This window comes from Hyperolius riggenbachi, chromosome 1 (assembly GCF_040937935.1).
Source record: "Hyperolius riggenbachi isolate aHypRig1 chromosome 1, aHypRig1.pri, whole genome shotgun sequence".
Classification (NCBI taxonomy): domain Eukaryota; kingdom Metazoa; phylum Chordata; class Amphibia; order Anura; family Hyperoliidae; genus Hyperolius; species Hyperolius riggenbachi.
In genome coordinates, this window is record NC_090646.1 from 351,193,042 (window position 1) to 351,209,159 (window position 16,118).

Sequence of the window (16,118 nt, forward strand, 5' to 3'; positions counted from 1 at the left end):
CGCCCGCTCCCGCCACGCGCGCTCACGCCTGCACCCGCCGCGCGCCCGCACCTGCCCACCTCTCCCGCCCGCACCCGCCCACCCAGCTCCCTGGTCCCAGCTGTCCGTTACTGCGCACGTGCGCAGTAACGAAAAACCTGGGACACGGACAGCTGCTGGACGCAACGACAATTAGGTTTTATTAGGTAGTATGCTTAATGCTTCTTACTATGGTGTTAATTCACAAAGCCTTTCTCACTAAATATTGAATCTTTCTTTGTTTTTCACCTTACTTTGGTAAGGACCATTTTTTTTCCTCTAGAAGCATTCGGTGATACTATTCCCAGCAAAATGCAAAACGCTAAGTTCTTTAAAATGGGTGGAAACTGCACATGGATCTTTCCATTAGTGTGTTGCAAAGTGGCTGGTGGCCTGGGTGCAAATCTCTGCTCTGCCTGTTCAGTAAGCCAGCACCTATTCAGTAGGAGACCTTGGGCAAGCCTCCCAAACACTGCTACTGCCTATAGAGCGTGTCCTAGTGGCTGCAGCTCTGGCGCTTTGAGTCCACCAGGAGAAAAGCGCGATATAAATGTTTTGTGTTTATTTGTTTGATTTTTCCCAATTGCAATCGTCAGTCCTGCTGCATTTTTGTTGCGATTGACTTCCTATACAAAATATAGGAGAGCAGGAAAATTGCATAGCAATCATGGCACTATGCAACTTTTTTGCTATCCAGCTATCCACATTTTTTCCCAGCATTTATTTTTCTCCTGGTAAAAATCACAAATTGCGCCATATGCCAATTAGATGACAGCGGAATCGCGGTAATGAAAATCGGAATCGATTCTTTTTCCACTACCCAGCTATTTGCGATTTAATTCCAATCCTAAAACGCAAGGTACATTAAACTAATAGAAACGGCAGCAGCAATTTCATTAGGTGTGATCCAAGTGCGATGCGATTTTAGTCCAAGCGCAATAGTCATCCTGCAACGTTTTGGATGCGATTGAGCTCTAATATACTGAGTATAGTAGCTCAATCGCATGGGGGAAATTAAAACGTAATTGCGTTTCATAGTGGAAAAGAGCCCTTAGGCTGCTTTCACAGTGAGACGTTACAGGCGCACGTTAGAGCAGCCTGTAACGCACCTCACCGCACAGTAATGAAAAATCAATGGGCTGTTCACAGTGCCCACGTTGCGTTACATTGTGACGCTGCACGTCAAGACAACGTACTGCACGCAGTACTTTATACGCGGCTAAGCCGCGTTAGACTGCTTGCACATGCTCAGTAATGTTGGAGAGGAGGGGAGAGCGGCCAGAGACATGGCTAATATTCACTGCACTTTGTGACGTGTACAGTGTTTACTTCCTGGAGCGGCCGCTCTGTGCAGCGATTGGCTGGCGGGACCACATGATGCCGCATGCGTCCAAGAGTACGCATCACGGCATCATGGACGCCAAAGTGAGCTGCACAACGCGGCTCGCTCTGACGTCCACATCCAAGACCACCAGGCAGATGCATTAGGGGCACGTTATGCGACCATAACGTCCCCTAAAACGCAAAGTCCTGGTGGGAAAGTAGCCTTACAGTGTCTGTTTAGCAGTGCAGTCCAACGTTTACAGCATGGAAATGACGACAGCTCAGCCCTGTAGGAGAGCAGAATTAGGGGAACAGTAAAAAAGGGCGCAGGAGGCTAGTGGACAAATCGGGCGCCGCCATTCACTCCCATAATAAATATCGTTTAATGGGCGCCCGATAGGAAAAAAGGGCGCCGGAGAAAAATAACGTTTTAAAAGCGGCGCCCGGAGACTTAATGTTTTATTACTGTTTCTCATGATTACACATTATTTAATGATTTATACATTTTTTAATATTATTTTTAAACGAAAAACAGTACAATATTTTTTTCAAACATTATTTTTAAACTAAAAACAGTACAATTTTTTTTTTAACATTAGTTTTAAACGAAAAAACCGCACAATATGTTTTTGAAACGTTATTAATGCTTATCACAGGGGGGTCTTAGGTTTAGGCACCAACAGGGGGGTCTTAGGTTTAGGCACCACCAGGGGGGTCTTAGGCTTAGGCACCAACAGGGGGGTCTTAGGTTTAGGCACCAACAGGGGGTCTTAGGTTTAGGCACCAACAGGGGAGTCTTAGGTTTAGGCACCAACAGGGGGGTCTTAGGTTTAGGCACCAACAGGGGGTCTTAGGTTTAGGCACCAACAGGGGGGTCTTAGGTTTAGGCACCAACAGGGGGTCTTAGGTTTAGGCACCAACAGGGGGGTCTTAGGTTTAGGCACCAACAGGGGGGTCCTAGGTTTAGGCACTAACAGGGGGGTCTAGGGGTTAGGGGTAGGTACAGGGAGGGTTACTTAGGCACCAACAGGGGGGTCTTAGGTTTAGGCATCAACAGGGGGGTCTAGGGGTTAGGGGTAGGTACAGGGAGGGTTACTTAGTAATTTTTTTTTTTAAACGTTATTATACGTTTCACTATTTAAACGAAAGATTAACGTTTTACAATTGCCGATTTAATGCACATTATTTAATGATTTATAACTTTATAAAACATTAATTTTAAACGAAATACAGTACAATACATTTTTAAACGTTATCCATGCTTATCGTTTAAAACCCCGCGCCCTTTTTTCCCAGCGCCCCTTTTTAACGTACGCCAGAATTAGTGTTATCAGCTGCTTTTTAAACGCAAACTCTGTGGTGAAATTTATGCTGTCCATATTAAATAATTGTTATGGGGAATAATGGAACAGCATCATTTTCCCCATAGTGCCCCATTAAATTCTCTACTCATCTCCAATTCTCCAAAACCAAAGTAAATCAGGACCAAAAGCACAAGCACCAATTTATGGGTGTAGATGGACCTGTTAGAGATCAATTTTCAGAGCTGAAAAGAGTATTACATTCATTTTGAAAAGATTAGCATATAATATACAAATATCATTTATACATGCTTAAAATTAAATGATTCGTTATTACCAAGCTTCTTAAAGGGACTCTAACCTATTAGACCATTGTTTCTCAAACCTGTTCTCTTGGCTTCCCAACGGTGCTTGTTTTGCAGGCAGCCTCGCCTATGCATAGGTGGGGTAATTAGTGTCTCAGCTACATGGAATCCACCTAGCTGAGACACTAATTACCCCACCTGTGCATAGGTGAGCCTGCCTGCAAAACATATACCGTTGGGGAGTCACGAGGACAGGTTTGAGAAACGCTGTATTAAGGTGGCCACACATGATACAATAAAATGATCCGATTTTACAGCAATTCGATAAAAACAATCGCATCTCTCGAAAAACTCGAAAGCTTTTTTTTCATTCGACTGAAGAATCCGATCACATTTCCTCACATTTCTCTTATCATTCTATGCATATACCAGTAATGTAGCTTTATAGCCACGTATATACGCCATGCATTTCCCTCTCTCATGCGCGCCTGCAGGATTTCTCAAGAGCCGCCCCCACCCTCTGGAACGCCCTTCCACCACCCATCAGACTTACTCCCACTTTCAATGCATTCAAGCAAGCCCTCAAAATCCACCTCTTTAAAGGGAACCTGTACTGAGTAAAATTATTTAAAATAAATACACCAGGTAACTTCAAATGAACATTACATAGTTATATTGCCATCAGTTCCTCTCAGAAGCTCACCATTTTCTTCTGACAATGATCCCTTCCAGTTCTGACAACATTTTGTCAGACCTGAAATATATCAGTTGCTGTCAGTTATATATCAGTTGCTGTCAGTTACAGCTGAGAGGAGAACTGATGTGTCCATGTTTCCCTATGGCTCAAGTGGGCGATGTTACAGTTGAACTGTGTGCTGACTGCTGACCAAGAAGCTGTTATGGGGTAATGGTCATTTCAAAATGGAGCCTATGCTACCCCCCACCCCCACCCACACAGTAATTCTCTGAATATTTATTCCACAGCCCCACTGTAATGAATAGCGGAAATGCCGCCACGCGGTCTAGCGGCAGGGCGGCTATCTCCGCGTTCAGGCCGGCGGTTTCCGCGCAGCAACATGTGTCTAGTTTGTCTGGGCCTTCTAGTGCACACGGATGGGGAGCTACGCGCACGCGCCAGAAGACAGGACCTTTATGCCGGCAGGAGGGGTATCAGCTGATCAGGCAGATCAGCTGACCCCGGCTGGACTTCTGATTGGCTGAGTGGCTGGGGCGGCGCTGCGAAACGCCGTGAGTATATATAGTACTTGGTTGGCAGTTGCTGGTTGTCTGCCGTTGCGAATACTTACGTGTGAGCACTCAGACCTCAGTCAGATCCTACAGTGTGTTAGAACCAGTTGGAACTGGGAATTCACACTTAGCCAGATTCCGCTCTTGAAGTTTACTGTGTTATACTTTAGACCAGTTCCGGGGTGTTGAGACCAAGGACCTCACACCCAAGTATAGGATTACTGTGTCATTACTGTGTTATACTTTAGACCAGTTCCGGGGTGTTGAGACCAAGGACCTCACACCCAAGTATAGGATTACTGTGTCATTACTGTGTTATACCTTAGACCAGTTCCGGGGTGTTGAGACCAAGGACCTCACACCCTAGCATAGGATACTGTGTTATACTTCAGACTAGTTCCCGGGTGTCGAGACCAAGGACCTCACACCTAAGACTAGGATTGTGCTTATTGATATTTGTTATGACCTCTGGCTCTGTTGACCTCTCACTTGCTTTCTGATTCGGTACCTCTGCCTATCTGTCTACCAGTTGCCAACCTTGCCTGTACCCGGTTACCGAATCAGCCTTCTGTCTCTGTACCTTATCTGCTCGTGTGTTGCTGACCTGGCCTGTTTGATCCTTCTGGCTGTCACTCATCCCTTGAGTGATCAGTTTTACTGTACTACTAGTGACACTAACCCTCCAGGTGTCAATTAGCTGCAAGGGCTACCTGCTCCTCAGGTAGTCCTTTTTTGCAGTTCAGTCAGGGGGCTCTACCCCATAGGAGTCCACTGGCTGCAGTACAGTCTGATTCCCAATCCATAAGGGAATCTTTTGGCTGCAGTAGTGTCTGTATCTCCCGCTCCTCAGGAGATAACCTTTCTTACTGTTGCACCAAACACTTTACCTCATTAGGGGCTTGATTCACAAAGCGGTGCTAACCTACTTAGCACGTCTAAAGTATTTAGACGTGCTAACCAGGGTGCTAAGAAGGGTTAGCACCGGATTTCTCAATCAGATCGCGCGCTAACTTTGCGTGCGCAAAACTTTACGCGTGCAAAGTCCTATGCATGCTAAGTTCCATAGGCTTTAATGGGCACTTCGCGTGGAGCGCCCTGCGCTCTGTGCAGTGCGCGCGTAAAGTTTTACGCGCATAAAGTTTTGCGCTCGTTTAGACGTGCTAAGGGGGTTTTCACAGGCGTGCTAACAGTTAGCACCGCTTTGTGAATAAAGCCCTAGGTGTCCAGTGTGAGCTTTACTGGTATTATTGGTGATTCTGCAGATCACACATAATCGGGTATAGCGTCTGTATTATTGGTGATACTGCAGATCACCAATAATCAGAGATCTTTTGTGTGCTGACACCAATCGTTACACACACCTAGTGTTTCCACCCCACCCCCTTGTGTAATCTACAGGATCATGTGCTCCTTTCCAATGACAGCCTGTATTCCAGGGCCTACCTAACCAGCCCATATCACATGATCATGTATTTTGTACTATTTGCCTTGTATAACCTTGTTCTACGTTGTATAACCCTGTTATGTCTGTCATTCTTGTATCATTGTATATAGTTATTGTCCAGCGCTGCGTAATATGTTGGCGCTTTATAAATACAATCCTATATAATAAAACCCCTGTGTCCGTGCGCTGTCCCCGTGTAGCGTTGTCCGTGCTGAACCGTTGTGCGCACTGCGCAGCACGGACAATGCTACACAGGGATAGCATGGGACCAGGGAGCCGAGCGGGTGGCCGGGGGCGTGCGGCGGGTCAGCGGGCGGCCGGGTCTGCGGCAGGTCAGCGGGCGGCGTGCGCGCGCAGCGGGTGCGCGCATGCGCGGTGACACTGCGGCGGAGGTGGGATTGGAGTGGAGGAGAGGGAATGGGAATGGGGAATCGACACAGGCCTAGAGCCCGTTTTTAAACGGGCTTACGTCACCTAGTAAATAATAATAATCTACTGTGACAGCCAACCACTCATCCATACCCTGTGCATAGGTCTTTTAGCGCTTTGGACAACAATCTAAGCAATAGCCATACGTGACAGCACATCAGAGAGCAATGTTGAGCAATCAGTTAACCTTTTCTCACATATACAGGTATTTGTCATGTTTCAATATTTATATTCAATATCAATTGTGTTGCCGCAGTTCTAACCGTTTTTAATGCAATGTCTGTCACCAACTGTCCTGTGCTGTAAGAGGGCGAGCCCTGGTACTGTTTTGAAATTCGTGTTATTTGATGTCAATTACAGCTCTGTAGTTAAGGGTCCCTTTGCTCTCTAAAGCCAACTTTGTCTATAATCCTTAGCAACACAAATACATGCAAAGATCTGGACATCTTTCATAGGGCCCATCTGCTATGGGGAGACCAACGTGGACATCCAACCAGTACAAAACAATGGAGGATTTGAGGGTGTGTACATACGTTTTGTAAGGTTATGTGGGTACATTTATTCTACTAACAGTCTCAGGGACGGATTACCGACCAGGCAACAAAAGCAGTCGCTTGGGGCCCCATTCAGAGTCAAAGGGGTCCCATCAGCACATAAACCAGCCCTCGCCATCCTGTCAGCGGTGGCTGGATGGTATAATGGTTAAAGGGACTCTGAGCAGTACAGTAACTATGAAAAGATGCATATCATTTTAAAGCTCTCTTTCTCCTCTTTCCAATGATATATAAACAGCCACCCTATGCCTTTTAGTTTTCGCTATTTTCGGAATCGGCCGCGGCAATTTTGATCGCGAAAATAGCGAAAACTAAAAGGCGTAGGATGGCAGTTTATCTATCATTGGGAAAAAGAGAAAGAGAGCTTCAAAATGATATGCATCTTTCCATAGTTACATTGTATTACACAGGACGACTTTTCTCCAGTCGGCAGCTCGATTCAGCACAATGCAATGAACTATAAGGAACCCAGGGGGATATAATTACAAACATCATGCTGGTAGGTGTGAGGATGTAATTAATTAGTTGTGGGTATGTTTAAAGGCATACCCACAGGCACTGTTTGGAGTCCCTTTAAGGGCTCTGCCTCTGACACAGGAGACCAGGGTTCGAATCTTGGCTCTGCCTGTTCAGTAAGCCAGCACCTATTCAGTAAGAGACCTTAGGCAAGTCTCTCTAACACTGCTACTGCCTATAGGGTATGTCCTAGTGGCTGCAGCTCTGGCGCTTTGAGTCTGCCAGGAGAAAAGCGCGATATAAATGTTATTTGTCTTGTCTTGTCAAATGATACCGTGCGCTGCTGATTGTCTTCAGAGCCAGGCTCTCCTCCTAGGTCCCCCTCCTGCTACTGTGCGCTCTGCCACTGCCCATTCCCCCCTTCGTTCCCACAGAGAACCACAGCTGCAGCAAGAATGATAGCAGCAGATAACAAACGCTCACTCACCTATCCATGATCCAAGCAATAGAGATCCCGTCATCGGAAACCCATCTGTCTCTTCTACAGTGCAGCCGCTCGCTCTGAGTTCCTGATTCTCAGATCAGACAGGAAGTAGGACGTAGTAATAGTAGTAGTAACAGAGCGGCAGCTCACTCTATTGCTTGGATCGCAATAGGTGAATGTGAGTCATCTGGTGCTGTCATTCTCCCCCGCTGTGGCTGCCTTCTCTGCTGGACTATCGTATTCACTTGGATGGAGGCTGCATGGTGGCTGTCTAGTTTGGGAGGAAATTGGTTGTTCGGTGGTGGGGGTGGTTATGTAATTCTGTCTGGGGAACGGCTTCCGGTTTGGCAGTGTCCAGAGCTTTCTGCTATTGCCAGGCTGGAGATGCAGGGGGAAAGTGCTGTTGCTGTGATATCTGACGCCCTCTTCACAGGGGTGCCCCAGCCCCTGAGTGCAAATGTCCCAGCCATTCATCTCTCACTCTGCATTTTGCCACTGCTTTTCCCTGCATTGTGCACCCACAGAGGAAAGCGGGCTGTTGCCCATAGCAACCAGTAGCTCGGCTATCCCGGTGTGGGCGGCATGTTGCTGTGCAGCTGCATCTTCTGATTCTATTACGACATGATGGGGGGCCCAAATCAGTTACTTTGCTTAGGGCTCCATTTAGCCTTAATCCGGCTCTAAACAGTCTTATTAGATTCATATCTCTGGGGGAATTATAGTACACACAGCAAAGCAGCAGATGATTATTCAGCTTGAAATTATAAATCTGCACATAACTCATAGTTTGCTGGAACCAGTGGTGTTACAGAATGAGCTAAAGAGGGTTGTTCTGCTTTTGTGTGTGCTAGAAGGATGATTTGTAGTGTCAGCAAGATCACTATGACAAATCAGTTTCCATTCTGCTAAACTATCGAGCTTGGGAAAATCCAATAAGAAAATGTGATCGTACTGTTGCTAAATGCTTAATAAGTCATACCCCAGTTTATCACCTACTGCTTATAGTCCCAGTGTACCTGTGTGTGTTTTGTTTCAGTTATGGGCTACTTGATGACTAGTGTCAACTGATTAAACAGCTAAACGTTGGTAGAAAGTGCCTTTTAATTGGTTTTCTTGTTGGGTACACATGCACCTGTTGTCACGTTGAATAAAATTTGCCTTTTTTGCACTATTTTACCAATCCGTTGAGTGAAGTTGCCTTTAATGTTTATTGTGCAGAAAGTACCTAGAGAACGACTACCCAAGGTTCTATGCTTCTTGTCAGTTCAAAAGGGATGTTATTTACTGCATTTCAATTTTAGTTCTGGCTCTCTTTAGAGGGAATTATACAGCGTTTAAAGAGAATCTGTATTGTTAAAATCGCACAAAAGTAAACATACCAGTGCGTTAGGGGACATCTCCTATTCCCCTCTGTCATAATTTCGCCGCTCCCCGCCGCATTAAAAGTAGTCAAAAACAGTTTTAAAAAGTTTGTTTATAAACAAACAAAACGGCCACCAAAACAGGAAGTAGGTTGATGGACAGTACAGTATGTCCACACATAGAAAATACATCCATACACAAGCAGGCTGTATACATCCTTCCTTTTGAATCTCAAGAGATCATTTGTGTGTTTCTTTCCCCCTGCAGCTCTCATCCACTGAATACTAGTGACAGGCTGCAGACAGCTCTGCCTGTTATCTGTAATTCCTCAGTATGTGTCAGCCAGCTCCTTTCACTCCTTGTGTCAGCCAGCTCTTCTGTCACTGATAAGAGAGCAGTGACGCTGCTGGCTTATGTAAATAACACACACACTGGAGTGTGCATAGAGGAGTCTGGAGAGGGGTGTGCATAACACATCAGCACGGAAGAGTTGGCAGCCTTCCAGACACAGGGTGACAAGTCCGACAGGGGAAATATACATTGATTTATTACAGAGATGGTGATAGTAGAAAGTGCTGCAGTAAGCCAGAGCACATTAGAATAGGTTTAGGAACGTGTAGGATGGTAGAAAATAGGATGACATTTTTGTTACAGAGTCTCTTTAAAGGAAGCTTCTAATTTATCTCTCAATTTCTGCTCAATTCAGCACCACCACTTCCTCTCTACATCCTGCATCTCTTCCATGTACAGACCTTTCCATGTATAGCAGTTCCCTATTCCAAATAAGTTTATAACCTTAACCCTTCACAATCCTGTTTCAGACTATGTCCAACATTGGCAAAAGTGTTAACCATTTGTGGAATGGCAAAGCACGGCAAATGCATCACAGTACTGATTCTCCTTGGAGTGGGCAGCTATTTGAGGGTCCCCCAACTATTAAAGGGGACAACCGCATTCTAACATAACTGCCCATACCATTACCCTAACTCTTTTAATCACCATAGGCAGAGAAAGACCCTTTTTATAAAACCTGGACAAGGATGTTTTGATAGGTACCCTCCAGTGAGCTGGTATTGTTCAGGTGGCTTTGGCTGCCCAATACCAGCTTCCAGGCAGGATTTGAAGTGTTCGACTTTAAATGTGAAAAATAACATAAAAAGCTATCTAAAATAAAGATACTTCTTCCTCTGTTGCTCTCTGCACAGGTTATAATGCTGTTTGTTTGTACGGGCACTTTTGTTTTGGCTGGCAAGATAAGTTTTGCAGTGCACCTTACTATTTTGTCAGAGTACACTTGCATGTGTCAGGCTCATCTCAAGCTCTTAACACCAGCAATATATGTAAAGAATCTGATCGGGGGAGGGGGGGGGTGAGATCAATTCCTTCCATACATAAAAATTGATTGAACCACAGCTTTGCAGGTCAATGCAATGGAACGCTATGGCCTATCGATTGACCACCGCTCTGCTCCGCTCCCATTCGAACCGGGGCCAGCTCTAGCATGGGGCAAGAGGGGGCTGGGGCCCCCTCAAACAAATGTCTTGCCCCCTCAAGCAGGAGTGGTGGCAGCGCAGAGAAGAGGGAGCGGTGGGCACAGCGGTGGGGAAGAGCGGATGTCCCCCCCCCCTTCCATCACCTGGGGCTCCCCTTCCTTGCTCCCCCTTCTAGAATTGAGCAGCTGGCAGCAGGCGGAGGCAGAACACTTCCTATTTTTGACACGAAGGAGATCTGTGCGCCGCTACTCTGGTCTAGTCAGTGACGTCACATTAACATTACAGTTAGCCCCACCCACATGACGTCATGACCACGCTTTGCGCGCCGCACTACCGTGTCTAGAAAAAATGTGCTCAAGCATGCCCCCTTCACATTTATGCCCCCTCAATATGTGCCTGTCTAGAACCGGCCCTGATTCGACCTACATTTTCTGTCCTGTCTGCCATGTATAATCGGAATTCAACTGATTGTGCATGCTGGTGCAATATATTCCCAGCAGATTAAATCAGGTTGCAGGAAGAGTAAAGGTAGCCATACACTGGTCGATTTGCCATTAGATCGACGAGCTGACAGATCCCTATCTGATCGAATCTGATCAGAGAGGGATCGTATGGCTGCCTTTACTGCAAACAGATTGTAAATCGGTTTCAGCCTGAAACCGATCACAATCTGTTGAGCTGCTCCTGCCGCCTGTCCCCCCCCCCCCCCCGTATACATTACCTAAAGCTGGCTCCGGGTCCTCTTCTCTGCGCTGCATCCCGCACCGCATCCCAGCGTACACTGTGTCACTCCGTGACCAGGAAGTTCAAATAGAGCGCTGTCACGGACGGTTGCGGGGCCGCAGGCGCGTCCTGGAACCGCCCGTGAAGAAAAAGCGATCACACTCAATTCCCTGCATCGATTGCGCTTTAGATCAATAGAACCAAGATTTGATGTGTAGTATCCCTCTGCCTAGGAACAGCTGGGGGATCTGTCTTAGCTGAGTGGAAGCCTGGGGGAGAGGTGTTAATTAGCTTGGACATCTTCCCTGTGGAAGGCACAATTCGCCTTTCTGTTCTGGGAACCAGGTGACACCTAGCTGATCTCATGTAGATGTTAATTAACCAAAGGGTGATCAGGATGCCTAGGTGCAGCCAGGCAGGCTACGAATCCTCGGGAGGTCTTGACACCTTGCTCTCTGGTAAAGATCAAAGGGAAGTCAGCTGTTAGCAGCTAGAACACATCCTGAATAACCTGAGTCTCATAGCATAATCCATAACTTCCCAGATCTGTCATATTTCTGGGGTTCCTGAGATGGCAGCTTCGCCAAACGTGGGGGAAGTGTAGCATGAGTCCCGGTGCTGGTTCTGGGGAAGTTTCAGAACATTCTGAGGTAAAGACTGCCAGTTAGGCAGTTTGAAAGTGCCCTGATGATACCACAGGGGTCCCACCCCTCATGTCTGGTATCAGGGCGCTGGGTAAATCGAGACAGACCTGAAAATGTTAATGAATCTGCCCTGACCTGTACGGTTCTGTGAGATAGAGCCCATATATGGGTAGATATGATTTCTGGTCCCCAGGACAAGGGGAGGGCTCATCTCATCTTCTAAGGGGGTGTGTGGCTCCCCGCCCTCACTCCCTCCTACTGGATCAGGGGCATAAGAATGGCAGAGGACCCAAACTCAGTGTCCTCCACCCTGAAACATCTTGAACTCATCTATGCCAGCTTGAGGATATGCTGGCATCCACCTGGTCTGAACTCTGAACTTTGATTGAAACCCAGAACTCTGATTTTTCCCACAAAAAGGACATCTTTCCAGGAACTAAGTATTTTTCTCCCTTCTTTTATTTTTTATACTGGCTATTACTGTTTTAATAATTGTTGATTTTAATAAATGTCTGTATATATTAATTATTTATATTGCTGTAAATAAAAGACTTCCTCCAAGTCATTCACTGTTCCGCTACCCTGCTTATCAGCACACACAGAACTGATCCCGGGTCTCTGAAGATACGCTACTGTTTGTTTGTTGTTGGCTAGACAGAATACCGTGTGTTTAACCGTTTTATTCGCAGGACTAGTCAGTCAGTAAATCGGGTCCACTGGCCCATACCAGTGGTGGTGGCAGATACTGTGGAATCGTGTGTACGTGGTAATTACCCGTGTCTCACAGGCTCCCTTCTGGGTTGTCCGCGGCTAATTCTTAACGGTTCCTGCGCATTGACTGCGACCAGAGTTCGCACGATCTGTGCGCTGGCACCGTTTAGAAGGCTAAGTGCGGTCAGCCACTAGGGCTCCTGTGACAAGCACCCTCTATTTGAACTTCCTGGTCACTGCAGTGACACAGGAAGTTAATGTACGCCGGGATGGAAGCAAGAGCGGTGAGGTGCAGCGCGGAGAGGATGCCCGGGAGCCAGCGTCAGGTAATGTATACCTGATCGGATCGGCCGCCGCTAGCGACACGCTCCCTACCCGCGGGCGATCGACGGTATTTTTCTGCACCGCGATCGACGGACCGATCCGATTTCGGGAGGAAATCGGATCGGCGGGTGCGTTCAGCGCGAACGATTGGCAGCAGATTCGATCCCAGTGATCGAATCTGCTGTCGAAACGGCCGCAAATCGGGCCAGTGTATGGCCAGCTTAAGGCCTACTTAACTCCGTTATGCCTTTGGTCTCTTCTGTAGGTGATAATCATTACTGTGATCACTCTCTATTGACATAAAAAAACACAATCTTTACCTGCGACAATTAGGACTTTTATCTATCATTCAGTAGGCTTATTGATTTTATTTAGTCCACAATAATGTAATTATATGACAAATATAGGTACTTTTACAGTAACAGTTAATTTACATTACCGTATACACACATACTCTGTCAACAAACAACAACATTTCTTTTTATCTGTTCTTAAAAAAAGTTTAATATGCATCTGTTTATGTAAATAGTGATAAGTTTATATCTTGATACCATGACCAAAATGTTTTATATGATGTGTTAAACTACAAAGAGTTTTATGACTTAGGTGATGTTTTCCTCAGCCGTTCACACTGGTTCTCCAGATCAGTGAATGTTGGCCTCTCGGATGGGAGGAAGGACCAGCAAGAGAGCATCATCTTATATACCTGAAGGAAAGGAGAACAAATAGAAGACATAAAGCAAAAATGGAATTTCCAATGATTCCATTAATTACTGCAAATGCATCATCCCACCACAAAACAGATCAACTTTCAGCATGCTTGTGAACCACGTTTAGGAGATATCTACATAGTGATAGCCACACTGGACCTGAAGTACCTGGTCTTTTATAGTGCAAATGCTAAGGCAGAAATCCGGGAATCTTAAAAAGACCATTACAGAGCTATCCATGCCCCCTCCACTTCTAATGAGAAGGAGTTAAGCTATCCACACATTCGATCAGATTGTTTTAATGCATTTCAGAGAAAAACTATCAAGCATTCATCAAACTTCAAGTGTTGTTCTGCTGAATGCAATGTAACAATATCGGCCATTAGAGATGGCCCGAACTGTTCGCCAGCGAAAGGTTCCCGGCGTACTTCCGTGGTTCGCGTCCGCATAGAACCACAAACTTTTGCGGAAGTTCGATTCGCCCCCATAGTGCATCATTAGGGTCAACTTTGACCCACTACATCACAGTTAGCAGGCACATTGTAGCCAATCAGGCTACACTCCCTCCTGTAGCCCCACCCCCCCTTATAAAAGGCAGGCAGCATCAGCTTTTTCACTCACTCGTGTGGCTGCAGTAATTAGAGAAGGGAGAGCTGCTGCAGAGAGAGCTATAGGGAACGCTTAGTTAGGCTCTTGTAGGCTTGTTAGCTTGCTCCTTGCTGATTCTTATTGCTAAAAAAGCACCCCACAACAGCTCTTTTGAGAACTAATGTTGTTCCTGTGATCTTTTTTTTTTTTTGTGGCCCACTTGCATTATATACAGCCCTGTCAGTCAGTCACAGCTGGCCTTTGGCACCTTAATTCCTTCTGTGCCACTGCCAGGCCCAGTACATTCAGTGACTACCTGTGTGTGTGACAGGCAGCTGCACATTTGTAATCCCAATCACTGCACCTGTTCACTGTTCAGTGCACCTACCTACCTTTACCTACGTGAGCGCACGCATTGTTAATACCACCAGTCATTGCACCTGTCATTGCAGTCCGTGTGTGTGACAGGCAGCTGCACATTTGTAATCACTGCACCTGTTCACTGTTCAGTGCACCTACCTACCTATACCTACGTGAGCGCACACATTAATACCACCAGTCATTGCACCTGTCATTGCAGTCCATAGGCTTGATTCACAAAGCGGTGCTAACAGTTAGAACCCTGGTGAAAAGCTCCTTATCACGCCTAAACTCAGTTTAGGCGTGATAAGTTTAGGCGTGATAAGTTTAGGCATGATAAGTTTAGGTGTGATAAGTTTAGGCGTGATAAGTTTAAGCACCAACTGGGTTAGCACCGCAGTGCACAGCTGATCAAAAGTTTTGCGCTAGCAAAGTCTGGTGCATTTTGCATAGAGTTTAATGGCGCTGCTTTGCGCACAGGACTTTGCGCGCGATCTAAACCTATCTAAACTTATCACGCCTAAACTTATCACGCCTAAACTGGATTTTCACCAGCGTGGTGCAATGGTTATCACGCCTAAAGTCGCTAACTGGGTTAGCACCGCTTTGTGAATCGAGCCCCTTGTGTGTGTGTGACAGGCAGCTGCACATTTGTAATCCCAATCACTGCACCTGTGCACTGTTCAGTGCACCTACCTACCAATACCTACGTGAGCACACGCATTATTACCACCGGTCATTGCAGCTGTCATTGCAGTCCGTGTGTGTGACAAGCACCTGCACATTTGTAATCTCAATCATTGCACCTGTTCACTGTTCAGTGCACCTACCTACTTTTACCTACGTGAGCGCACGCATTGTTAATACCACCAGTCATTGCACCTGTTCAGGGTACCTGTGTGTGTGTGTGACAGGCAGCTGCACATTTGTAATACCAGTCACTGCAACCTATTCACTGCACCTGTGTAACCGCACATTGTTGTACCAGCAGTCACTGCATACCTGTTCACTGCACCTGTGTAACCGTACATTGTATTAGTCAAGTCAGTGCATACCTTTCACTTCATCCCCCCCCAATATGGACAAAACAAAAGGCAGAGCCAGAGGCAGGTCACCTGGCAGGTCTGTTCGAGGTTGCGCTGTCGTGATTTCGTGCGGCCCTCAACCAAAGTACAGTGTTCAGAAAAAGGCACGTGCCATCAGCCCCAATATTGTCAGGACGTAGTTGACTATTTAACACAGAACACCTCTCCTTTCTCAGATTCCGCACGGAAGCGTGGCATATCTTCCTCCTCCTGCTCTGATTCTGGCACCCTACTTAACACTCAGTCGGCCACCACCACCAAAGTGCCATCACCCCAGGGCTCAGCGGTGAGGACATTTTTTTGTGTGTCTGCCTCAGATGAGAGCAATGCCATCTGCACTCTCTGCCACCGAAAATTGAGCCGTGGAAAGACCAAGACCCGCGTAGGGACAACTACCTTATGAAGGCACATAATTACAAAGCACAAACTGCAATGGGATGACCACCTGAGGAAAAGCAGCACACAAAAGCAAAGCCACACACCGGAGTGGAAGATACCAGGCCGCAATTATTTCTCAAAAAAGGCGATACCTAAACTGTACCGTGATGTTGAATGG

The 16,118-nt window shown here is 46.5% G+C and overlaps 1 protein-coding gene across 1 annotated transcript in view; it reads right to left on the reverse strand.

Annotated features, from left to right (window-relative positions):
- Nucleotides 1-13,313: 13,313 nt before the first annotated feature.
- JAK3 (Janus kinase 3) overlaps nucleotides 13,314-16,118 on the reverse strand; it is a 161,378-nt gene continuing 158,573 nt past the window's right edge. Inside the window, exon 24 of the mRNA XM_068234112.1 lies at nucleotides 13,314-13,525. Within this exon, the coding sequence (XP_068090213.1) occupies nucleotides 13,415-13,525 (111 nt within the window). The 3' untranslated portion in view covers nucleotides 13,314-13,414. The remainder of the gene's footprint in view (nucleotides 13,526-16,118) is intronic.